The sequence below is a fragment of the Schistocerca cancellata genome, chromosome 9 (genome assembly GCF_023864275.1).
Source record: "Schistocerca cancellata isolate TAMUIC-IGC-003103 chromosome 9, iqSchCanc2.1, whole genome shotgun sequence".
Lineage (NCBI taxonomy): Eukaryota > Metazoa > Arthropoda > Insecta > Orthoptera > Acrididae > Schistocerca > Schistocerca cancellata.
In genome coordinates, this window is record NC_064634.1 from 63,405,383 (window position 1) to 63,431,547 (window position 26,165).

Sequence of the window (26,165 nt, forward strand, 5' to 3'; positions counted from 1 at the left end):
AATGTAAAATTGTACACTTCATAAAATGAAAAAACATAGTATCCTAAGACTATAATATCAATGACTATAATATCAATGAGGCACTGTTGGGATCAGCCAACTCATACAAATGCCGTGGTGTAAATCTTCGTAGAGATATGAAATGGAATGATCACACAGGCTCAGTTATGGGTAAAGCAAACTGTAGACTTCAGTTTATTGCTAGAATAATGGGGAAGTGCAATCAGACTGCTTAGAAATCACTCATTGACCAGTTCCAGAATATTGCTCAAGTATGTGAGACCCACACCAAACAGGACTAACAGGAGACATTGAGCATTTACAGAGAGGAGCAGCACAAATGGTCACAGGTTTGTTTAATCTGTTGGAGAATGTCACATAGATATTGAAGGAACTGAACTGGAAAACTCTTGAACATAGATGTAAACCATACCGGAAAGTCTATTAACAAAGTGGCACGAACTGGTTCTAAATGATGACTTAAGAAATATATTACAACCCCCTATGTGTCACTCACACAGGGATCATGAGGAGAAGATTACAATAAAACATTCAAAGGATCCTACTTCCTGTGCTACAGATAGGAATGGAACAGGAAGTAATCCTAATAACTGGTACAGTGGGATGTATCCTCTGCCATGCACATCATGGTCGTTTGCAGAGTATAGATGTAGATGTAGAAGTAAATCTGGTGAGGAAACTGGCAGGTAGTACATGGGGTAACTACTCGTATATTAGTTGTCCGTGGAGCATCCCTTGCCTTGGTATTCTCTGCAGCAGAACATTGCACACCAGTCTGGTTCAGAAGTGCTCATGTGAAGGAAGCTGACATTCATATGAACGTACCTACGAGAGCCATTGGTGGCACAGTGACAGATCTGCACCTACGTGCTGGCTACTGATATTACTGAACATCTGTCCAAATCACCTTCACTGAAAAATGACTCTTTACAATCAATGTCAATGTGTTTCTAAAAATGAATCAATCCCTCTTCATGAAGATTTACTCTCACTGCCTAGGCCAGGGGTTCCCAACAAAATTTTCTCAAGGACCCCCCCCCCCCCCCCCTCATTGAGCATGATTGGTATCTTGTCATATCACAGTATCAAATACCTAAAAAAGCCAAATTAAGAGTCTTTTTATATGTTTTCTATTTTTGGTACTTAGAAAAAACATTGACATATTCATTATTGAAAAAATATTGAGCGGCCATAACGGAAAAATCTCTTATCATACGAAATATATTTAATACATTTTTTATTCTAATAGCATCTTGTGGACCTTTCTGGCACAGCTCGCGGAGCTCTGGGGGTCCACAGGCCACCTGTTGGGAACCACTGGCCTAGGCAATAACTCAAATCCAGAAGACCAGCATATGGAGCCACAAAAACTCAGAACAACACACTAACTGATAACCAAACTGTTAAAGTTCTGCGCTTTCTTCATACAAGAGAGGTGTGAGTACAGCTCAATAGATTCCAGAGTGCAGAAGGTATGTGCAAATACCACACGCACAATTGGGGCTTTTGCACTGTAGAGTGAGTTAGGCAATATACAGCCCACATTTTAAATGAGCATCCAATGAGGCACTCGACTAGAGTGAGTCTTCCAAGATTCATGCATAGTTTGAATGAGCACATGTTGGCACTAGTTGTATATATCCATCTTTTTGGTTAAATACGTAAAACAAGTTTATTGTTGTAAGTGATGCATGCAATAATAATAATTATTATTATTTTTATTAAACCAAACATCCTACTGTGGGAAAGCATCTTCAGTTAAGTGGAACATTGTATGTAGCCGTTATGTAACTTAACTGATTTCAGAGAACATTATAAGCTGTCTATACACTGTACACTAAAAAAGATAAGAACAGTTTACTATGAACATTAGTGATGACCAGAATTTATATCCCTGAATCCAAATATTTTGATAAGTCACAGAAGGTATGGCTAATAAGATACACCTTTACTTTAGACTATGTACATCTGGAGTTTCCGATTTCCTTCCTGGAGTCTGCTGGTAACATGTTAAAGACTTTTCAGCCAGAACATAAAATCCCTTTGTGTGCCCTTCTCATGGATTCATAATCTGTATAGATATTGCTTTATTTTCAAGTAATAGTAAAGTCCCAATATTCCAAGTATTGGAATTACATGTTTCCTATAAGTTCAAGCTTCATCGATCCATTTCCCTCACCCACTCATAGCACAACACCTGTTGAACAACTCACTCCTCTCAGTTGTGTTGGTGTCAATGGCCCCACGTATTTGCTTCTCCAGGTTTTTAATTGTTTGCACAAGCAAACCTTTGTTGAAAGTGGTTTTCTCTATCATTGTCAGCACAGTACATATTTTGGAAATACACATGTCTAGATAACATATTTAAGTGATTAACATTACACAATCACAGGTTAACATAAGCGCAAGATAAGTCATTGCAAATGTGAAATGCTGGTACATTAATAACTGGTGTAACTGTCCGAATGTTGAATGCAAGCATGCAGACATGCATGCATTGTGTTGTACGTGTGCTGGATGTCAATTAGTGGATGGAATTCCTCGCTTGTTGCACTTGGTTGGTCAATCTTGGGATGGTTAATACTGTTTGTGGATGATGCTGTAGTTGTCATCTGCTGATGTCCGATATGTGCTCAACTGGAGACATATTTGGTGACCGAGCAGGCCAAGGAAACTTATCAACACTCTGTAGAGCATGTTGGGTTACAACAGTGGTATGTGAGTGATTGTTATCCTACTGGAAAATACCCCCTGGGATGCTGTTCATGAATGGCAGCAGATCAGGTCGAATCATCAGACTCATGTACAAATTTGCTGTCAGGGTCTGTCGGATAACCACGAGAGTGCTTCTGCTATCATACGAAACTGCACCCCAGACCATAACTCCCGGTGTAGACTCAGTGTGTCCACCATGCAGACAGGTTGGTTGCAGGCCCTCAACTGACCTTCTCCTAAACAACACGTGGCCATCACTGGCTTCGAGGCACAATGAGCTCTCATTAGAAAACACAACAGACCTCCACGCTGCCCTCCAACAAGCTCTTGCTTGACACCACTAAATTCTCAAATGGCAGTGGTTTGAGGTGAGTGGAATACACACTGTGGGATGTCTGACTCAGAGCTGGCCTTGAAGAAACGGACTTTTAGCAGTTTGTTGTGTCACTGTGGTGCCAACTGCTGCTCAAATTGCTGCTGCACATGCAATATGATGCACCAAAGCCCCATGCCGAACACAATGATCTTCTTGCAGACATACCGTATTTACTCGAATCTAAGCCGCACTTTTTTTTCCGGTTTTTGTAATCCAAAAAAACGCCTGCGGCTTAGAATCGAGTGCAAAGCAAGCGGAAGTTCTGAAAAATGTTGGTAGGTGCCGCCACAACTAACTTCTGCCATCAAATATATGTAGCGCTACACAGGCATGCTTTGTAGGCACAAAGATAAATACTGGCGCCAAAACCTCTGCGTCAGTTAAAAAAAAAAAAAAAAAGTGGAAGACGAGCTTTTTTTTTCTCCGCCCCTAGTGTAGACCACTGCATTCTCATACATTATCCAACGAAGTAAATACAAATTCCGTATTGTTCATCTCCGAATGTAGTAGAATTTCAATGTACCACGAAAATCCGACTGGCAAGACTGGGATGTTTTTCAATATGGCCAACTCTACGTTCTGAATTTTTTCCTAACTGTGAGAAGAAATGGTTGCTAATAGTAACCTGATGAAATGTGAATCACAAGCAGTATTCTCTTCACCATTCACCATAAGAATAATACGAATATAAACATTTTGCCATGTATTCTTTCGTGTTTGTTGCTATCTCATTTAAATCCTGTCTGCCTAATAAACTACGAAACTAGAATGAGACAACAGCAAACGCGGAAGAATATACGTATCGTGTCATGTTTATATTCGTATTATTCTTATGCCTAATAGTGATACAGTCAGAAATGAAGCACGGCAACTGACTAGATTTTTAAATCTAAGATGACTCTAATTTCTGTGCAGAATTTGATGTACTAAAGAAGCGCCTGCAAAGATATTCAAACAGAGAAAAATTTTCGCCTAACTCTCGTTCAGAACGTGTTCTATCATACGCAGCCTATTATTTGGTTCTTGTTGATCATTCTCAAAGAAAGCAGCAGTGTAAGTAACAACTTGACATTGCTTCGCTAATGAGACGATTCGCCTCTTTTTAGTTGTAAGCGCAAAAGCAAGCGCAAAAGCAAGCACAAAAGCAAGCCATGCCACGAGCGGCGACAGGCCGTAAACACGCACTATCAGAATGCGACAAACAATGCATGACACAGTACAGTGATGCATTTTCAACTTAGAGTGACGTAAACACCTATAACAGAGAAAACGGCACTTATCAGATCAAAGCAAAATAAGCAATCGATTCAAACCAGACGAAGCACGTGAAAAAGGAAGGGTACCCGTATAAATACGGACGGAGCACCTGACGCATAGCAATGACTACCTGGTAAAGCTTAACTGATAAGCTTACGACTTGAACCAAACTACTGTAGCTGTATCGTCATTCATTCGACCTAAATTGTATCTCATATTACAATGTACCAACTTTGTTTCGATTTGGAGGTGCGACCTAAAACTTTTCTCTCCCATTGAATTTCGAGTCTCAAATTTCAGGTGCGGCTTAGATTCGGGAAAATTTTTTTTCTTGATTTCAAGTCTCATTTTTCAGGTGCGGCTTAGATTCGAGTGCAGCTTAGATTCAAGTAAATATGGTACATTCTCATGACTACCACTGCCAGCAGTCATGTACAGTGGCAACATTCCTGCCACATCTTTCTGCAGTACTGCAGAAGGAATATTAAGCTACTCATAGCCCTATTACATGACCTCATTTAATCTCATGAAGTGTTGTTAACAGTGTCTTGCTTGACATAAAGGCATTCTTGACTAATATCAACTCATCACATACAATCTCAAAGGCAACTAACACTCACGGCCATTACAGCATGTTTTTAAAGCAAACCAGATTAGCCTGCTCATAGTGGCGCTACTAGTGTCACTCTTATGTGACTCTCGCAAAATATTAATAGACATCATCGTTCAGTTGTAGAAACACACCTACCAAGTTTCATTTGCATCGTACAAGTCCTTTTTGGTGCTGCATTTTTTTCCCCATCAGTGTATTTTAGATTGTGTAACTACAAGCACGCTTGAGCTTATCAAAAGTCTCAGCACAGAGAAAGGAAACAGTGATCATGATGTCATCATAGCAACAATGGTTACTGACGTAAGTAAATCCATCAAGGAGGCTAGGAAAGTACTTATGCTGGAGGGAGCAGATAAGTGATTGTAAGCATCCTAATTTGACAATGAATGGACATAATTTAGTTTCAATTTTATGGACACAGAGGAATTATGGGGAAAATGTTAACTGACTGTAAATTGCTTTCTTGAGAAGTATGTGCTGAGTACATGAATTAAGTATGGAGAGGGCCCATTGTGGTCCAACAAAAAAATTCAGAAAATGCTAAAGAAGCAGATATCGTTGCACTCTTAGTTAAAAAGGAATGCAGAAATGTTGACAGGCAACAGTCAGTAAAAAATCAAGTGATCATAAAAAGACTGATGCATACAAAAACTTCCAGTTCACACCTTAGTGAAAGATCTTGCCAAGAACCCATCGATGGGATAGAAACCACCAACCTGGTAAAATCACTAACCAGGTTGAAGGCTTCTATCCAGTCGCTTGTCAACCAGACTATGTGGCAACAGAAGACAGCAAAAAGAAAAGTGTAGTCTTAAATTTCATGTTAACAATTCGTTCAGCAGGAGGGTTATACAGACATATGTTCATTTGACCATTGCACAGGCTCCCATACGGAGGACATAACACTGAGTGGTTACAGTTAAAATAGTTAATATGTCAGTGTTCTGAGTGCTACTGTGCAGGCTGCAAACATCACAGGATGTTGAAACATCATAGGTATTTTCATTAATCAGTGGGCTCATAGAGTATGCTGAAAAAATATCATTGTTCCACTTTGTGCCTCCCAGTGAAAATATTGCACTGTAAGAAATCAGAATGTGGTGTGTGTGCAGGAAAAGGGGTGTGTGTGCAGGAAAAGGGAGGAATGATTAAACACTTGGTAATGGTAGTTCTGGCATGTTTATTAGGTTATGGTCACAAGTTAAAACATATGTTCATTGTGATCTCCAGGCTTTTCAACATGCTGCATCCATAACACGGCACTGTCGGCAGTTGCTCACAGCATATATATTGTAATTAGAGTGATATATTGTGCTGTCACACAGATCAGGAAGAGTCCAGATACATCCCTGATAGACACAGCCTTTCAGATACCCCATAACCAGAAGTCACATGGATTTAGGTTGGGGATCTGGAAAGCATCTTGAAATTGCCTAGAGATGGTGTGGTTGTTAGCCAAAGGTTTCTCAAAGTGAATCCTCCACCTGGCAAGTGACATGTGGTGTCACCCCACCTTGCACGAAAACAGTGGTGTAGATACTGTTTTGTTCTTACAACACTGGAATCATGTGTTGCACAAGGAGATCCTTATAACATACAGATGTTACTGTACAACTAACAAGCCCATAAGGTGTCACAACCTTGAAAAAATGGACCGAGTATGAAGGAGCTTGTGAAACCACACCACACAGTAACATAAGTTGAGTACAGTGGATGTTCCTGAGCAACATGTGGTGGAGTCTGTGCATCCATGGCACTGTGCTGAGTAAAATGTGCTTCATCTGTCCATGGACTATTCCCCGGCCACATATCATCCATTTCTGTGCACGCCAAAAATTGAAGGGCAATGTCATGATGTTGAAGCCTATCTTTGGGCTTCATTTAGTGCACATTCTGAATATTGAAGTGAAACCACACTAAAACGCGTCACAAAATCTTTTGAATTATTGACCAGGGGATGGACAATTCCCGTGATGCAGCTCGAACACTAGCTTTAGAATTTAAGGCATGTGCTGCAAGGTTGGCTATAGCTGCAGCAACTTCACCAGCAACTGCCATGGGAATGGGCTGCCTCCTTCTCCCTGCTGCACCATCTAATTCACTTGTTTTTCAAATCTCTTGACCATATTCTTTAGCCCACTTGTTGACTTGGGGCATCACTGCAGCTGTTTCTGTTGCAAATATTCCCACAATGCAGTGCTTCTATTGAAGCCATTCTGATCAAACAACTTTTCCAGTAGCGCACATTCTTCTTCTCAACAGCAATTGCATTTTGTACAGAAAAGTTCAACCTCCTTAACCCTCTACACCAAGCGTCACTTGACAAAAGAAATCAACATGCGTTGCCAAGTGACAGGCAACATACTGAAGTCAAAACAGGAAACATTTCGCATTCTGACTGCTTACAGTGTTACATTTTCACCTGGTGGGAGGAAGTGAAACTATTATTTTTTTCAGCATCCTCTGTGAGCACATCGATTAATAGCTTCTCAGCATCCTGTGATGTATATATCCCAGAATGCAGTACTCGGAACACTGTTAGTGTAATTACAACCACTTTGTACTGCACCTCTTGCCTAGAGAAGCAACTGAAAGAGATGAAATCCCAATTTGGTTTTACAGAGACTACTCTATGGCATTGACCCCGTACTTAGTTTGCACTTATCGCAAATCTCTTGCCCAGTTCAAAGTCCCAAGTGACTGTAAAAAAAGTACAGGTGACTTCTACATTAGAAGGCAAAAGAATAGGTCTGCAAAATTACAGACCAATATCCTTAACATGGATCTGCTGCAGAATTCTTGAACCTACTCTAAGTTTGAATATAATACATTTTGTTGTGACAGAAAAGCTTCTGTCTGCAAATCAGCAGATGTTTAGGAAGTATCGCTTGAGTGCATCTCAGTTTCCCATTTTCTCACATGATATCCTGTGAACCATGGATGAAGGATAACAGGCAGCTCCATATTCTTAAATTTCCAGAAAGCATTTGGCATGGAGTGCCACTGCAGACTGTTAATGAAGGTCTGAGCATACAGAATCGGTTCCCAGATACATGAGATTTCTTAAGTAACAGATCCCAGTACACTGTCTTCAACAGCAAGTGCTCATCAGAGACAAGGATATCCTCAGGAGAGCCCCAGGAAAGTGTGATAAGACAGTTCTTGTTCTCCACACACATAAATGATCTGACAGATAGGATAAGCACCAATCTGTGAAAGTTTGCTGAAGACACTGTAGTTACGGGAAAGCACTGTCCCTGAGTGACCACAGATGGATACAGGACAACTTAGACATACTTTCTATTTGGTGTGATGAATGGCAGCTTGCTTTAAATGTAGAAAAATGTAAGTTAACACAAATAAGTAGGAATAACAATCTTGTACTTTATAAACATGGTATTAGTGGTTTGTTGCCTAACACAGTAATGCTGATTAAGTATCTAAGTGTAATGACACAAAGCAATATCAAATGGAACGAGCACATAAGAATGAAAGCAGGGAAGCCTTTGATTTAGCAGGCAGACTTTGATGTATTGGGAGAATACTAGGAAAGTGTAGCTTATCTATAATGTAGACCATGTAGAAAACACCAGTGTGACCCTGTCTTGAGTACTCCTTGAGAATTTGGGATCACTTCCATGTCAGGTTAAAGAAAGACACTGAAATAATTCAGAGGCATGTTCTTAGATCAAACAACTTAAATTGGAAGGAACACATAGAAAATGTTGTGGGGAAGGCTAACCAAAGACTGTTTTATTGGCAGGACACATAGAAAATGTAACAGATCTACTAAGGAGACTGCCTACACTACACTTGACCATCCTCTTTTAGAATACTGCTTCACAGTGTGGGATCCTTACCAGATAGGACTGATGGAGTACATCAAAAAAGTTCAAAGAAGGGCAGCATGTTTTGTATTATCGCGAAATATGGGCGAGAATGTCACTGAAATGATACAGGATTTGGGCTGGACGTCATTAAAAGAAGGTGTTTTTTGTTGCAGTGGAATCTTCTTACGAAACTCAAAATCACCAACTTTCACCTCTGAATGCAAAAATATTTTGTTGACTCTGACCTACATAGGGAGAAATTATCACCATGATAAAATGAGGGAAATCAGAGCTCGTACGGAAAGATATAGGTGTTCGTTCTTTCCGCACAATATACGAGTTTGGAATAATACAGAATTGTGAAGGTGATTCGATAAACCCTCTGCCAGGCACTTAAATGTGATTTGCAGAGTATCCATGTAGATGTAGATGTAACCACAAATGACTGACGTTTGATTTCTGAGAGAAACACATACACATGATTTATATACATTATCTAGTTAATGAAATATCAGGATAGTAAATATTTTACAATAAATGTTATTGATTACTGTACACAGTTTAGTAACTGCCACTACAACTGAGATTGGGATTAGGTTAAGTTGCATTACGAAGTATGAAAGCAATGGAAACTTTGAAGTAAAATAAAGTAACAGTCAGTGATTCTGTCTCTTCCAAATGGACAAAAATTCATTATTACAAAAATTCATTATTCATTGCAGGCCTGCCTGTGTGTGTATATGTGTGGACAGATATGTGTGTGTGTGTGTGTGTGTGAGTGTATACCTGTCCTTTTTTCCCCCTAAGGTAAGTCTTTCCACTCCCAGGATTGGAATGACTTCTTACCCTCTCCCTTAAAACCCACATCCTTTCGTCTTTCCATCTCCTTCCCTCTTTCCTGACGAAGCAACCTTGGGTTGTGAAAGCTTGAAATTTGTGTGTATGTTTGTGTGTTTTTTATTTTTTTTAATGTCTCTATCAACATACCACACTTTCGTTTGGTAAGTTACAGCTTCTTTATTTTTAGATATATTTTTCCCACGTGGAATGTTTCCCTCTATTATATTCAAATCAAATACTATGTTGCACATAAATTACAAATTGCATAAATTTAAAAAAAAAAACTGAAAGTAAAACAATACATAGATTTTATCTGATCTTCATAAATTATTATTACTCCTCCCTTGGCAAAAATTGAAAGCCTTTGTTCAAATAGCATATCTGTTTCAGCATGTACTCGCTGACCTTTAAGATCCTACAGTTCCACAGTGAAGTAGCATTAACAGCTCCATGCTGAACATGAGTGAGCTGTGTAGGAGGTAATTGTGTGAATCAGTCACATAAACTACATCAGAAATAGAAGTCTGTCCAGTAGCAATAATATCTTTATTGTGCTACTTGGATGAAATGACTGACAACAGTGTCAGTCACTGGGAAAGGTGTGCGATGACCTCACCATTTGGTCCTCTCCCCCAAATCAGCCATCCACGAGAAAAGCATCTTTTCATAGAGATATAGAAAAATTTGCATATCTTCCTCGATAATTCTTAAATGATGTTTCTTGATTTTATCTTTATTTTTGGACAGTTTTTGTGCCCTCTCTTTGTCTACACTCCTGGCAGTGGCCTATATCATCATGCACTTGGTATACCCCTGAATACATACATGATCACACTGATACTCCCAATTTACAATGAGCTTCGCTCCTTGTCATGCAGTTCCAAGGAATCTTCAATCCTTGGATCTAGATGAGTAGATAAGCTGTAGATGGAGTGGTTGGTGAAATACGCTTTTATTTTCTATTAAATTTACAGGGATTTTCAATTTATGTCAGGAAGGGAGTTTTTAAAGATCTTTGCACATGAACCCTAATCTGAAACCTAGACAAACATTCATAGTTAACATGGAAATTATGCTTTTGTCTTGTGTTGTGACTGCATGATTCAAAACTCAACCAAATAACATTTTAAAACATGCCATTAAGGAATACATGTTTTGGGAAATTAATATATCACCCTTTGATGATAGGGTGGAGGATTTCAGAATATTTGTGATAATTGAGTTTTAAACTTTGATTGCATTTGTCCACTAAACTAAGTAGAATTCTCTTTTCTTGGCACAAAATATTTTAATTTCATGTGTTATCAACTGCTTGTCTTTGCTTCTATGTACCTTTTTTACTAGTTTCTTTCAAGGGAAAGTGGGACTAAAAAAGCTGGAAGACTGCGTTTAATAAAGCCTATAATTTTTACCCATTGGTCAGTTTTTAATCTCTTCTCAGAGTTCTCTCCTTAAGTACACTTTTAAACATTGTGTATGTATGGGGGCCTCATTCAAGATGTTGAGGAGACTATTCCAGCAGCCATTGAGAGAACAGGGGGAACCAACTGCAGACTGTGGCATACACTGAAAAAATGATGCCTGTCATCTGGGTTACGAGGTCATTCCAGTGACTGGCAGAGAAGGTTGAGAAGACAGCCTTGCATGTGGAGTTTCAACAAAGGTCACAATTTGGAGCATTGTCCCCAGAACTGATTGTGTCCCTTTGGTTCTGAGTTGAGTGAGAAGACTGAACCAGAGACTTTGAAGGTTCAGTGGCATGCTAGACTGTGACTTCCTGGATTTTCCTTCTAAATAGGTCAGGTGTGCACTACACGTCAGAGGCTCCTAGTCAGGTAGGTGACTGTGGGTGGGGAGTGCACAAGGTTTTTTTTTAGATGAGGCAATTATCTATTTTTTTTAGATGAGGCAATTATCTATCCAACCCAGATAATGATAACTGTAGGAAACCCAGAAGTATCAGTGTAAGATCAAAACAAATGCCTCCCAAAGGTGAGACTATAAAAATCCTAATGGTAAACTGCTGAAGCATTCACAGTCAAGTGCCAGAGTTTGAAATGCTCATGAAAAGTGGTGAAGCTCACATAATACTAGGAACTGAAAGCTGGTTGAAACCTGAATTTGATAGCAGTGAGATTTTTGGGGAAAATTTAAGTGTATATCAAAAGGACAGGCAAATTGGAAATGGAAGTGGTGTATTTGTAGACAAAAAATTCAAATCCACGAAGATAGAAACTGAAGCTGCATGTGAGATTGTTTGCGCAAGACTCAGTATCGGAGGTGGGCATAAAATAATAATTGGACCCTTCTATCGCCCACCAGACGCATCTTCTGACATAACCAAAAACTTTAGAGAAAACCTCAGTTCACTTGAAGCTAAGTTCCCCATTCATACCATAATAATCATGGAGACTAATAATCCAACAATTAATTGGAAAAATTACAGTTTTGATAGTGGTGGAAGTGTAAGACATCCAAGGTAACTTTACTTAACACCTTCTCTGAAAATTTACCTAGAACAGATCATGATGGAAATATATTTGATCTAATGGCAAGTTTCAGATCAAGGCAACCAGGTAGATGCAGTCTCTTGATTTATGAAAATCAAGGGCAGTGGCAAGCCCCCATAGCCCCCCCCCCTTCCCTCCCAATGGCGTATCATATTACATGGGATAAAATGACTTCAGAAATCAGCAAACATATTACTTCAACAGATTCAGAAGAGGAGAGCTGAAACTACAGAAGAAAAAGTGGGTTGATGAAAGTAAAAGATCTGAAACAGCAACTGAAGATTTAAAGAACTGTCACAAGCAGTTTTTCCCAAATTTATATGTTTTACTTCAAATATTTGGGACTATTCCTGTCACTGCAAGCACTCCTGAATGAAGCTTCTCTACTTCAAGATGAATAAAGACTTATTTGCGTAACACAATATGGCAGGATTGGCTCTTGCAAATATCCATAAAGAAAGAGATACGGACATTGAAAATATCATTGACATATTCAGTAAGAAGAAACAGAGATCAATGAGCATGACAAATTGGGCAGAAGATGGAAATAACCAGTGGATTTTGTTACAGATTTTTTTTTTTTTTATTCATGTCCAGTTCAAGTTTCTACATTCATGTCACCATCTGTATCCAGAAAATTAATGAAAACTTATTTGTTGTAAGTTGACCTTTTTTATGGATTATGTAATTTATAAAATCTCCCATGTTAAAATAAGTTTTTTTTTTACTCCAAACTCCAAAACAGTTACCAAAAATTACTTTAAGCATCACCAAATTTTACCAATTTGTCAGTGGAGGTAAGCGATTTTCCATTCCCCCAAACCGCCTCCCCCCCCCCCCCCCCCCCCCCAATAGCACCCCCCTTGACTGACTTCTAGAATCGACTCTGATGAAAAGCATTTGACTCAATACTGCACCTACATTTATTGTCAATAGTACAATCATATGGGGTACCAAGTAAAATTTGTTACTGGATAGAGGACTCTTTGGTATGGAGGATACAGCATACTTCTCAGATGTAGAAGTAACTTCAGGTGTGTCCCAGGGAAGCGTATAGGGACTGTTGCTGCTTATGTTGTATATTAATGATCTTGCAGACAATACTGATAGTAAAATCAGGCTTTTTGCAGATGATGCAGTTATCTGTAATCAAGTATATATGAGAGAAGCTGCATAAATATTCAGTCAGATCTTGATAATATTTAAAGGTGGTGCAGAGACTATACTACCATTCACAATATGGGAAATTATCAGACCTGTATAAATACTTAATATACAGGTATCCAGTAGGCTGCTCAATGAAACAAGTAAGCTATATTTTGATAAAGATCGCAAACACATTCACACCAGAAGCAGCCAGGAGAAAATGGAGCAGGCCCACAACTGTTTCACATCAAACAGTTTAGCTCTTATAAAAATGACTTACAGGTTCTGAAAGTAGAGATCAATGGGAACAGTTTCCAGAAGTAGAGAATGGGAAGAGGCTGGATGACACCACATGTGTTAAGTTTCTGGTCAACAAAATAAACTGGGGTGGCTCCAACATATGGATAACTTAACCAAAAAGTTCAGGGTTGCCCACTTTGCACTCAGAAATATCTCTCATTGGACTGACTTGCAGAAAGGATTGCTAGCATACTGTGTTGTATAGAAGTGTGGCACAAGAATATTACGTAAAATTGAAAATCAAACATCTTGTGGAAGCTTCTTCAGAGACTTTGGGCTTCCTAAACTTATATGGCACTACACTTTATATTTATTAATGGTGTTTGCAGTTGATAACAAAATTGAATTTAGGATGGACTCTGTAATGTACAAACACTTTACTAAAAGTAAAAGTAATTTCTTCCTCATAGAAAATGCTTACCTATCTAGGGTTGTGAATGAAATTTTATATTCTGGCACAATAATCTATAACATTTTACAGACATATGTCATGCAGGGTTTTCAGGAACAAAAGTAAAACAACATGGTACCTCATTACACACTCCTGCAACATATCAGAACATTTGGAATTTGACTGATTGATTGATTTTTATTGGTCTGTTTTCTCAAACACCACAAATTGTAGAACTGAGGCCACATGCATGTAAATTCTGTACAACTCTAATGTTTGTAGTTCTTCACAAATAAAAATGACTTGGTTCCGGAAGTAGAGATCAATGGGAACAGATTCCAGAAGTAGACATTAGGGGGAACAGGCTGGATCTTAACATTGTCAGTATATGGATATCTGATCACAGTTAATAAAAAGTAAATTCTGTGTTTGAAGTATGAGCTAATAACAACATCTGAGTAGTATCAGAGAATAGGTAGTGGTTTGTTTAAAAATGCTGTTTTTCTCCTAATATACATATACAGTACACAGAAATCTAGAAGCAGTTCTCATACAACTAAACCAATAACACAACAAGTATACAAGTGGTTTGCAGGAAATAATCCATCATAAAATCTATCAAAAACAAATTTAATGCCGTCTCAGACAGCAAATAACAACCTTCAAGCCCTTGAAAGTTGTCAATGGTCAGAAAATAAATTAATCTTTACATATAAGATTTCCAGGAGCACAAATGGATAATAATTTTAAATGGAATGAACATATTGATTATCTGCACAGGAAATTAACATCAAAACATTTTGCACTAAGAGCTGTTTTGCCCTTTGTTGACAGGGAAATAATAATTTTTTTATATTTTGCACATTTCCACTCTCTGATCTCTTACGCCATAATATTGTGGGAAAAGGCAGTAAAAGTGGAAAAAGTTTTCAAAATACAAAAACGGGCTGTGAGGCTGATGTGTGCTGTTTTACATCAGACATCCTGCAGGCACCTGTTCAAGACACTTGGGATACTGGCATTCACAAGTCAGCACCTCTACTCATTGACGATATTTGTAATAACAATAAACATCTTTTCCAAAGTAACTGTGATATTCACAGTCAAAACACATGCTTTTGAAAGATCTGTCAGAGAATATCTACAGTACCACTGTTTCTACTCAGTAAAGGAATACTTGGACCAGAATAACTGTTAAGAACTAAAGCTACTGTAATTTGTAACATTGTATCATTGTAAGAACTACAACTATTGAAATTGGTAGCATGTTGAAAAATGATTATTTAAATATGTATCATTTTGAACTTAGTAATAAGCCCAATATCATCCTGTACACTGTACTACATATGATCAAAGGACTCAATAAATAAAATAAAATAAAGGCAAAAGCAAAACCTCATAAAGACTCAGCTACTCTCAATATAATACAAAAAGGAGTTATCCAGACTGGAATAAGAATTTACAATAAGCTCCCACTGAATATAAAAAAGGACATTGACAACCCTCATGTATTAAAATGAGGAAACTGAAACAGTCCCTCATAAACCACACTGTATAAAATTTAAATGAATTTCTAGAACTATAAGATTTTTATACATGTATTACATTATAAATGATGTAATTTGTACGCCGATGTATGTGATATTGTATACCTTTTAAGTATATTGCTTGCAGTACCGGTACTGTTGTTTTTTTTTTAATCTTGTGTATTATACTGTATGTCTTGTACTCAAATTGTTTACAGTATTGTTTGTTTTTCTTCTATTTTTGCCCATATAATATTGTATTCATTGACTTGTCCTATTTTTACAGTACAATCTTTGTACAAAATGTAATTTTACAGAACCAAATAAAAATCAATCAATCAATAATTATCTGTGTAAGAAGATTGGAAATGGACATAATTTCTTGCTAGTACACTTAGAAGTAGCCTGCAGTGGCTGCTCTTGATTGTTAATGTACAACTTAAATTCTTCCACCTCCATGAAGGCTTCCATTCATGACAGAATTCACAGAATACAATGTGTGAATAAATAAATAGTTCAGCTTAAGAGAAGCATGTAACTTTACTATGTCACAGCATCTTACCTGCACATAGTGGCCAAACAGCCACAGCAGTGAGAAGCCCAGCAGCAGCCTGGCTTCCATGTTGGTGTTTACCCTGCTGCAGTACTGGCCTGCAGTTTATATGCTGCCTCGCAAGAGCAAACATGGGAGAAGAGCCAAGGTTCATCTTGAGCAAGACCAGGAACTTGTACTGCTTCACCATGTAGTGTTGCAATGTGTTAAACACACAGATTAAAAGTGTATCAGTAGGACTGCATTCTGAAGCAACATTTACTGTACTGGAATTCATTTATGAACACCAAAGCTGTGTTATACATACTAGCATAGTATAATCTTATTGAATCCCAGGAACTTCACATGCCTTTTTCACAAAGATAATTAACTGCAACAATAGGATTTTTGCACATCCATAACCCTCACTTCTGGCAGTTCTTTGAGAACATGGAGTTCTTTATACAAAAATGCAAATTAAATTTGAGAATATGATTTCCTTTCAATATTTTTTCAAGATTATAGAGGCTAGTCTGCAGAGTAATTTTTCATGCTTCATAGATATGTGTATATCCAAATGATATCTTATTTCACTTCAAGTGATTCCTGTGCACTGCATATTTAATTATCCTTTAATTTGTTTATTGATGAAATAAAAAATTTTGCATTTCTCTGGCTTATAGTTCAGTCTTGGGCTTGTGCCACAGACTTTTTCTTTCATATGTATGTATGATTCTATGGACGAGTCATTGTGGGCAATACTTGACTGACAGCAAATTAGGATGATCTGTGCGGGAAGGAAAGCAGGTGGGTGTAGTAAAGTTCAAATCCTTAAATAAACAAATGCCAATTTACTATCTAATAGGAAAAGAAATCTTCCTTGGTGATATATGTGGCTCCATACACTTTTTCACTGTCTGGAAATGAAATATTGATTTAAATACTACAATACAGCCTTTGGTTCATTATGAGGATGCTAGAACCAATGCTGAATAAATACCTACCAGTACGAAAAGTACATAAGAGTGTTGAGAATATTGCACATATATCCCACGAAAAATTTTGTAAGTATTTCACCGAACTCGTACCACTATGTTGCTGCCATATCCTTTTATAACAGTAGATCGTTGTGCAAAAACTCTTAAAATTACGTCACTAAGGACAGAAATGTATTTAGAATTTCTACAAAAAAAAAAAAAAAAAAAAAAAAAAAATTCTGCTTGACATTAGGGTGAAGTTAGACAATGATACGGTGAGCTACCGTGCGATAATTAGACTCGTACGGTTTTCGCTCAGCCGTCGGTTGTATGCCGGATTTCGCGAGCCCTTTGCGTTACGCGAATGCGCAGATTTTACGTAAGATTTTTATAGAGCTACCAGCTCCGCGTGTTAACTGGCGTTTATATCATTTTAATTTTTTCGTATCAACTGTCGATGCAATTGAGAAATTATAATGAAGTGTTACGTACTTCGTACTACCCGAGCGAATTAAATAGTTTAGAAAAGTAATTAAACAATACGGGAAACTACAACAAAAACTGTTACTCTGAGAAATTCGAGGCGAACGTGGAAAGTCATTCTTTTCCGAAAACCCAAATAATGTAAGGGTCGAACCGTAAAGTAAGCGTTAGATGCCGCTATTAAGATGTGGCATTAATACAAACTGTCATTCGTTATTGTTACAACAATGGCAGCTCAGGAATTGGTCAAGTATCGTATAGTTTTTTCACAGTGGGTGTTTAGAGAAACAATGGATCGCAGAAAATGGAGAGGCAAAGGACCTGCTAATATAGCAGATAACTGATGATGATGTTTAGAGAAACAGTGTTGTAAAAAATGAAAATTTTTCGGGGTTAACAATGTAATCACATCCTTCAACTTTGGTAAATAAAGTTACCTTCATACGAGGTCGACAGACGATACTCACTTTCGAGCTCGAGATTTCCCTATTCGCCACAGAGATCGATGCCATGGGGTTTATCGAGTGTTGCTCGAACAACCACGTAACATTTGACTCAAAACAAGACGCGCCAGCGAGCGATATGGGGAAACTAAAAAGTTGCCGAAACTACAAGCTGTGTTTTTGGTCTGCTTGAACTTTTGAGTTCCGTGAAACACGGGTGGAAATGGTAATAAATCCTACCACCGTACAAACTAATTTACAAAAAGACTTCTCATACACTATTTATGGATACCATAAATAGAAATTTATAGTTATTTTTCATGTGTAGCTAACAAGAGCGCTACTACGGTCGCAGGTTCGAATCCTGCCTGGGGCATGGATGTGTGTGCTGTCCTTAGGTTAGTTAGGTTTAAGTAGTTCTAAGTTCTAGGGGACTGATGACCACAGATGTTAAGTCCCATAGTGCTCAGAGCCCTTTGAACCATTTTAAGAAGAGCGAAAGCATTGTCCTTCAAAAACATGATTCGACATTAAACACAATACAATGTTTTATCTGGTTATTAGAGGCTATAATAATTTACCTAGCGCAATGCAAATGAGCATGTCGACCACTGTTCACATATTAAAATAACGTACGGCACAAAACTATACTAGTTTTTAATCATCATTAAAACAATAGGACAACAATTAGCTGACACAAGGAAGAAAATTTATTGGGAACTGAATATCCAGTAAACGAAATAAATCCTATTAAACAGATGCAATTGTGATCGCCAGAACAAATATACGTGGCAAGACCTGTTGTGGAGGTAAAGCTCGAAAATTAGACGGAATAGTGATGGTGATTATTAAGCACACCACAGACGAGCGACGGACCGATCGCTTCGCAGATCGCACATGTGTGGCATATCGAAGCGATCAGTCATTGATCGCACGGAAATTCCGGGTTATCTAATGGATCGCGTGCGGCTCTTGCTTGCAGTAAGGCAGCTTGACTGCTTAGCAGCGAATTGTGGTAATGTGGCTGCGAGTCATTTCCGTAGTTTAAGCGCGGGTGTGAAGGTTTGTTTTGTCTCGCTTTGGCCACATTGAATAAGAGATTAACGTTACAATTTGTAGCTACCCGGGAACCGCGAACTACTTCGAGAAGTGGAGTTCGGTGATGCCATTTATATTATCAAGGGAAATTCCCCATCGCACCCCCCTCAGATTTAGTTATAAGTTGGTACAGTGGATAGGCCTTGAAAAATTGAACACAGATCAATCGAGAAAACAGAAAGAAGTTGTGTGGAACTATGAAAAAAATTAGTAAAATATACAAACTGAGTAGTCCAGATAGGCAACATCAAGGATAGTGTGGCCTCAGGATCGCCGTGGTCGCGTGGTTAGCGTGAGTAACTGCGGAATGAGAGGTCCTTGGTTTAAGACTTCCCTCGACTGAAAATTTTACTTTCTTTATTTTCGCAAAGTTGTGATCTGTCCGTTCGTTCATTGACGTCTCTATTCACTGTAATAAGTTTAGTGTCTGTGTTTTGCGACCGCACCGCAAAACCGTGCAATTAGTAAACGAAAGGACGTGCCTCTCCAATGGGAACCGAAAACATTTGATCGCAAGGTCATAGATCAACCGATTCCTCCACACGAAAACAGATCTGATATATTCTATACGACACTGGTGACGGCATGTGCGTCACATGACAGGAATATGTTGTCGACCCACCTAACTTGTACAACTGGCGAATGGGTAAAAAGATTCTTCTACCTTGCCCGATTTAGGTTTTCTTGTGGATGTGATAATTACTCCCAAAAAAGTGATGAAAACATAAGAGTTTGTCGCATAAACTGAAAATAAAAAATTAAACTTTTCACTCGAGGGAAGACTTGAACCTAGGACCTCTCGTTCCGTAGTTGCTCTCGCTAACCACGTTTTTTTTCTCTCTCCATATTTTTTTATTAGTCGTAACATTCCACAGTAGTACATAATTTTCAACTGACATTTAAAAGTAATAAAACAAACTAAAATTAATTACAGGTTCCTAGGCATTTTAGAAAAAAATCCAAGTCTAAACCAGATAGTGATGTTCGTCACTTGATCGTATTTGTTTTTCAAAGATCAAATTGTCTCTCGTTTCTTCATGTTCTGAATCGCATCATCGAAAATGGAGTTCACATGACTGTTCTTCTGAGGAACTTGGCGTATGTATCATTTTATTTATTTATTTAGCGTATGGCTCATAACATCACAGTAAAAATTACAGAAACAACACGATAAAAAAAATCACATATGTATAAACAGAGCAATAAATAACAGTTTGTATATAAGGACACCGCAAATTGTAAATTTACACTCACAGAAGAGCAATCACAAGCAGACGTCCAGCTTAGATAGTAAATAGTCGATTGCCTCTTGGGTCGCCATTAGGAAATCCTGTGGGTCACCCTCGTATGCCCTTAGTGGGCATTCCTGCACGATGTGTTTGACCGTCTGTCTCTCAGCGCCACAGTCGCAAGCGGCCGAAGGAAGTTTACCCCATCTGTGTAAGGAGTCGGCGCATCTCCCACAGTTGGTTCTGATGCGATTAAGAGTTGACCAAACGTTGCGAGGGCAATCAAATCCTTTTGGTTTACTAAAGATGCATGACATACTGTGGCAGTTTACTGCTGTTCTGCTCTCCCATAATAATTATTCATGCGTAGTAGCTTGTAAGGCTGGTCGGAAATGTACGTCCAAAAATCTCCTTCGCTCCTTTCTTTACTGGACAGCAGGTAAAATACCGCGTGTCCCTTCAACCAGTTGACGGCATTTGTTTCCAGGTGGGGTATAGCTCTTCTTCTGGGTATAAAAGGCACGCTGGCGTTATCAAATACGGCGGTTTTCTCTGCATAGTTGCTAATTTTTTCTGATTGACAACCATATATTATTCGCATTTCCACAGACAAATTGATGTTCATCTGTATCAATCAGGTTGCAAGTGGTACACAAAGGGGAATCAGTCAGGTGAATGGAATGTAGTCTGGAGTTCGTTGGAAATTTCCTATTCACAAAGTAGTACCACAATGGCCGCACTTTTGTTGGTAAATACGGGTGGTGTATGTTCCTGCAGATATCATGCCAAGAGTGACCGACGTATTTTTGTTCTATGATGTTCTTGGTCTGAAAGTTCATTAAGTTTTGGTATATTTTCTTGACTTTGATGACATCTTTCTCGGGTGTTCCCAGTCTAATGTAGCTATATTCTACGAAGAAATGTTTTAGGTGGTAAAGTTCATTTGGGATGTGGTGAACGTCTATTGGGGCGTCCTGGCTGGCCGGCGCTATTTCATTTAACGAGAATGCGGCGACACTGTTGACTGACCGCTTCCACAGTTTATATGTTTTACAGACGTACAATGCTCGTGCTTTATTGTACACGTCTGTGAGATTCAATCCACCGTTCCCAGTCGGTAGAGTCAATGTTTGGTACTTGACTTTGAAGATGTGGCCGCGGCTGACGAAGTGGCCAAAAGCAGCCAAAATCCTGTTCGCCACTTCCCTCGGCGTTGGCAGGGCTTGCGCCACGTAATTTAATTTAGAGGACAAATAGATGTTGACGAGAGCCACTCTTTGTATCTCATCGAGAGTACGGAGATTGTGCTGACGTATACAGGCACGGATGGTGTTGAGGATTCTTCTGCAATTAACTGCGATGGTCTGCCGAATATTCCTTGTATACTCCGCCCCAAGACATGTCATGGTGACAATTTCCTTTATTGGCCCATGAATGGGAACTCATAATCCGCTTCCAATATTCATTATGCCACACTTATTTCTATTCAGTTTCGCACCAGATACTTGTTCATATTTGTTTATTATGTCGAGTGCTTTTTCTATCTCGTCGTTGTCTTTGACAATAAATGCAACGTCATCGGCATATGCCCTGCAGGCAATCCTACGGCCGCGTGTAGTGAATCTTTGTAGGTTGTGGCTCAGGCGAAAAAGTAATGGCTCGATTGCTGTTGCAAAGAGTGACACAGACATCGGGCACCTTTGTCGCACCGAACTTTTCATTACAATGGGCCTACTGGGCTGACCGTTTACCATAACTGTCGATGTTGACTTCTGCAGAAGATTTGTAATAATGTTGATAAAACCTTGCGGAAAGTTCATGGCACGCATGCTGTGAAAAAGGTAAGCATGATCGACTCTATCGAACGCTTTCTCAAAGTCCAATGATACGAAACCACGGGACCACGGCGCTCCTGTAGTCCCATTGTCCTTCGATGTTGCCTATCTTCGCATAGACTACTCAGTTTGTATATTTTACTAATTTTTTTCATAGTTCCACACAATTTCTTCCTGTTTTCTCGATTGATCTGTGTTCAGTTTTTCAAGGCCTATCCACTGTGCCAACTTATAACTAAATCTGAGGGGGGTGCGATGGGGAGGTTCCCTTGTAAGAAGTTATACAAAATACACCCTCTTGATTTTTCAGTGAGTAGCATTTTAAAGCTTATGGTGTAGAATTTGAGAAGTCCATAGTAACCACAATACACTGGACTCACATTGGATGACTGAGTTATTTATGAAACAGTTACATGCATTGTTGAAGTATTTAACTTGAACTGAGTGATGTACCGTAATATTAACTATACGTTTTAAAGTAAATGATAGGGTACGTCTCTATTAGACAGCTGTACTCAAGTCCGTTGTCTCTTCATATATTGTAGCTCTCCCTTATACTATTTATAACAAGAGTTATGGTAACCAGCAGTGCTACTATTGACATTTCTCGAGACTGCAAAACAAACTGTGTAAATACTTGAAATTTAAACTATAAAGCTATTGAATGAAAAAGGAATTGAGCACTAATAAACGAAAAATGCACTGTTTTAGCACACTGGAAAGACACACACAATCCACTTGGCGTAGGTAAAAAATGTAATAGCTATATATCCTGTAATGCAACATAAAGCTCCTAAAAATGCGTTTCTAAGGAAGTAATAATTTACAATTCACTTTTTTTAAATTTCGTCGGGATCCGCAGAGCAAATGTGACTGCTGCTAAACATAGTTAATTTTCAATAGCAGAAATTTTCGTGACATTGGCGTTCGTAGTGCTGGTTGGAATTGCTTGTGTGTGTGAGGATGAGGCAAGCGACCGATTGCAGCGATATCGCATTCGACGGATCGCTGTGATCCGTTTCTCGTGTATGAATTCCTTTAGTGGCTGCTTTTCCATATTACAAGCGCCCTGTAGGATACATGATTTTTATTGTAAAAGCAATAATATATTACTAACGCTATGACGCATCATGGAGGTATGATTAGATCTACTGAAAGTCAAACCATCATGCGGTGATCGAAAGCTCGAGCAAAGCCAGAGATTTCTCGAGCTGTGACGTCAACTGCTCGACCAGTTCAATCGTGTTCAAGCACAGGCAATTTACAATTAGTATGCAGAAGACTTTGAGGTTCGCCGATGACATTGTAATTCTGTCAGAGACAGCAAAGGACCTGGAAAAGCAAATGTACGGAATGGGCAGTGTCTTGAAAGGAGGGTATAAGATGAACATCAACAAAAGCAAAACGAACATAATGGAACGTAGACGAATTAAATCGGGTGATGCTGCGGGAATTAGATTAGGAAATGAGACGCTTAAAGTAGTAAAGGAGTTTTGCTATTTGGGGAGCAAAATAACTGATGATGGTCGAAGTAGAGAGGATATAAAATGTAGACTGGCAATGGCAAGGAAAGCGTTTCTGAAGAAGAGAAATTTGTTAACATCGAGTATAGATGTAAGTGTCAGGAAGTCGTTTCTGAAAGTACTCTCCTGGAAATGGAAAAAAGAACACATTGACACCGGTGTGTCAGACCCACCATACTTGCTCCGGACACTGCGAGAGGGCTGTACAAGCAATGATCACACGCACGGCACAGCGGACACACCAGGAACCGCGGTGTTGGCCGTCGAATGGCGCTAGCTGCGCAGCATTTGTGCACCGCCGCCGTCAGTGTCAGCCAGTTTGCCGTGGCATACGGAGCTCCATCGCAGTCTTTAACACTGGTAGCATGCCGCGACAGCGTGGACGTGAACCGTATGTGTAGTTGACGGACTTTGAGCGAGGGCGTATAGTGGGCATGCGGGAGGCCGGGTGGACGTACCGCTGAATTGCTCAACACGTGGGGCGTGAGGTCTCCACAGTACATCGATGTTGTCGCCAGTGGTCGGCGGAAGGTGCACATGCCCGTCGACCTGGGACTGGACCGCAGCGACGCACGGATGCACGCCAAGACCGTAGGATCCTACGCAGTGCCGTAGGGGACCGCACCGCCACTTCCCAGCAAATTAGGGACACTGTTGCTCCTGGAGTATCGGCGAGGACCATTCGCAACCGTCTCCATGAAGCTGGGCTACGGTCCCGCACACCGTTAGGCCGTCTTCCGCTCACGCCCCAACATCGTGCAGCCCGCCTCCAGTGGTGTCGCGACAGGCGTGAATGGAGGGACGAATGGAGACGTGTCGTCTTCAGCGATGAGAGTCGCTTCTGCGTTGGTGCCAATGATGGTCGTATGCGTGTTTGGCGCCGTGCAGGTGAGCGCCACAATCAGGACTGCGTACGACCGAGGCACACAGGGCCAACACCCGGCATCATGGTGTGGGGAGCGATCTCCTACACTGGCCGTACACCACTGGTGATTGTCGAGGGGACACTGAATAGTGCACGGTACATCCAAACCGTCATCGAACCCATCGTTCTACCATTCCTAGACCGGCAAGGGAACTTGCTGTTCCAACAGGACAATGCACGTCCGCATGTATCCCGTGCCACCCAACGTGCTCTAGAAGGTGTAAGTCAACTACCCTGGCCAGCAAGATCTCCGGATCTGTCCCCCATTGAGCATGTTTGGGACTGGATGAAGCGTCGTCTCACGCGGTCTGCACGTCCAGCACGAACGCTGGTCCAACTGAGGCGCCAGGTGGAAATGGCATGGCAAGCCGTTCCACAGGACTACATCCAGCATCTCTACGATCGTCTCCATGGGAGAATAGCAGCCTGCATTGCTGCGAAAGGTGGATATACACTGTACTAGTGCCAGCATTGTGCATGCTCTGTTGCCTGTGTCTATGTGCCTGTGGTTCTGTCAGTGTGATCATGTGATGTATCTGACCCCAGGAATGTGTCAATAAAGTTTCCCCTTCCTGGGACAATGAATTCACGGTGTTGTTATTTCAATTTCCAGGATTGTATATGTATGGAGTGTAGCCATGTATGGAATTGAAACGTGGACAATAAATAGTTTAGACAAGAAGAGACTAGAAGCTTTAGAAATGTGGTGCTACAGATCAGATGAATAGATCACATAACTAATGAGGAGGTATTGAACAGAATTGGGGAGAAGAGAAATTTGTGGCACAACTTGACTAGAAGAAGGCATCGGTTGGTAGGACATATTCTGAGGCATCAAGGGATCACCAATTTAGTATTGGAGGGCAGCGTGGACGGTAAAAATCGTAGAGGGAGACCAAGAGATGAATACACTAAACAGATTCAGAAGGATGTATGTTGCAGTAGGTACTGGGAGATAAGAAGCTTGCACAGGATAGAGTAGCATGGTGAGCTGCATCAAACCAGTCTCTGGACTGAAGACCACAACAACAACAACAATGCAGAAGATCGTCGTGGTTGTGCTTCCGCCAGTGATGAATTTTGTAATGGTCGATCAAAATCAGTTGTTACAAAAACTTCGAAGCTGTATGTAAAAGCGATTGGATAGGCTCGACATGCCATATACCGCGAGACAAGGGCGTCGTTACACCACTCCCTAGACTAGGACAGCGGAGTGATACTGTGCAAACTTTGTGTTAGATCTCACCAGACACTGCAACGAGTGGGGTGCGTTGGACTGAAATCGATCGATTAAATAAGGCACGAACGTCAACAGATGTTCTTGTGACATGGTACGGCCCTTACCTAGCCAACTCATTTGTATAGAAAGAAAGACGATTTTAGAGTAACCAACCACAGCCGCCCACCATGGATAAATATGTGCAGGCAACCATGATGGAATCTGTAATAAGAAAAGAAGACACTGAGTATAGAAATGCAGTATGTTCTAAAGAGTCTGAACTACTTTGTTCACGAAGTTATAGCCCCTGCTCGTTGCTCAAAATCGGCACATTTCTCGTGTAGCCGGTAATTTTCGTGCCATTGTTGCTGCCAAA

The 26,165-nt window shown here is 39.9% G+C and overlaps 1 protein-coding gene across 1 annotated transcript in view; it reads right to left on the reverse strand.

Moving 5' to 3' along the window:
• Positions 1-16,147, reverse strand: part of LOC126101082 (phenoloxidase 2-like) — a 99,166-nt gene extending 83,019 nt beyond the window's left edge. Inside the window, exon 1 of the mRNA XM_049911760.1 lies at positions 16,088-16,147. Within this exon, the coding sequence (XP_049767717.1) occupies positions 16,088-16,147 (60 nt within the window). The remainder of the gene's footprint in view (positions 1-16,087) is intronic.
• Positions 16,148-26,165: the final 10,018 nt, after the last annotated feature.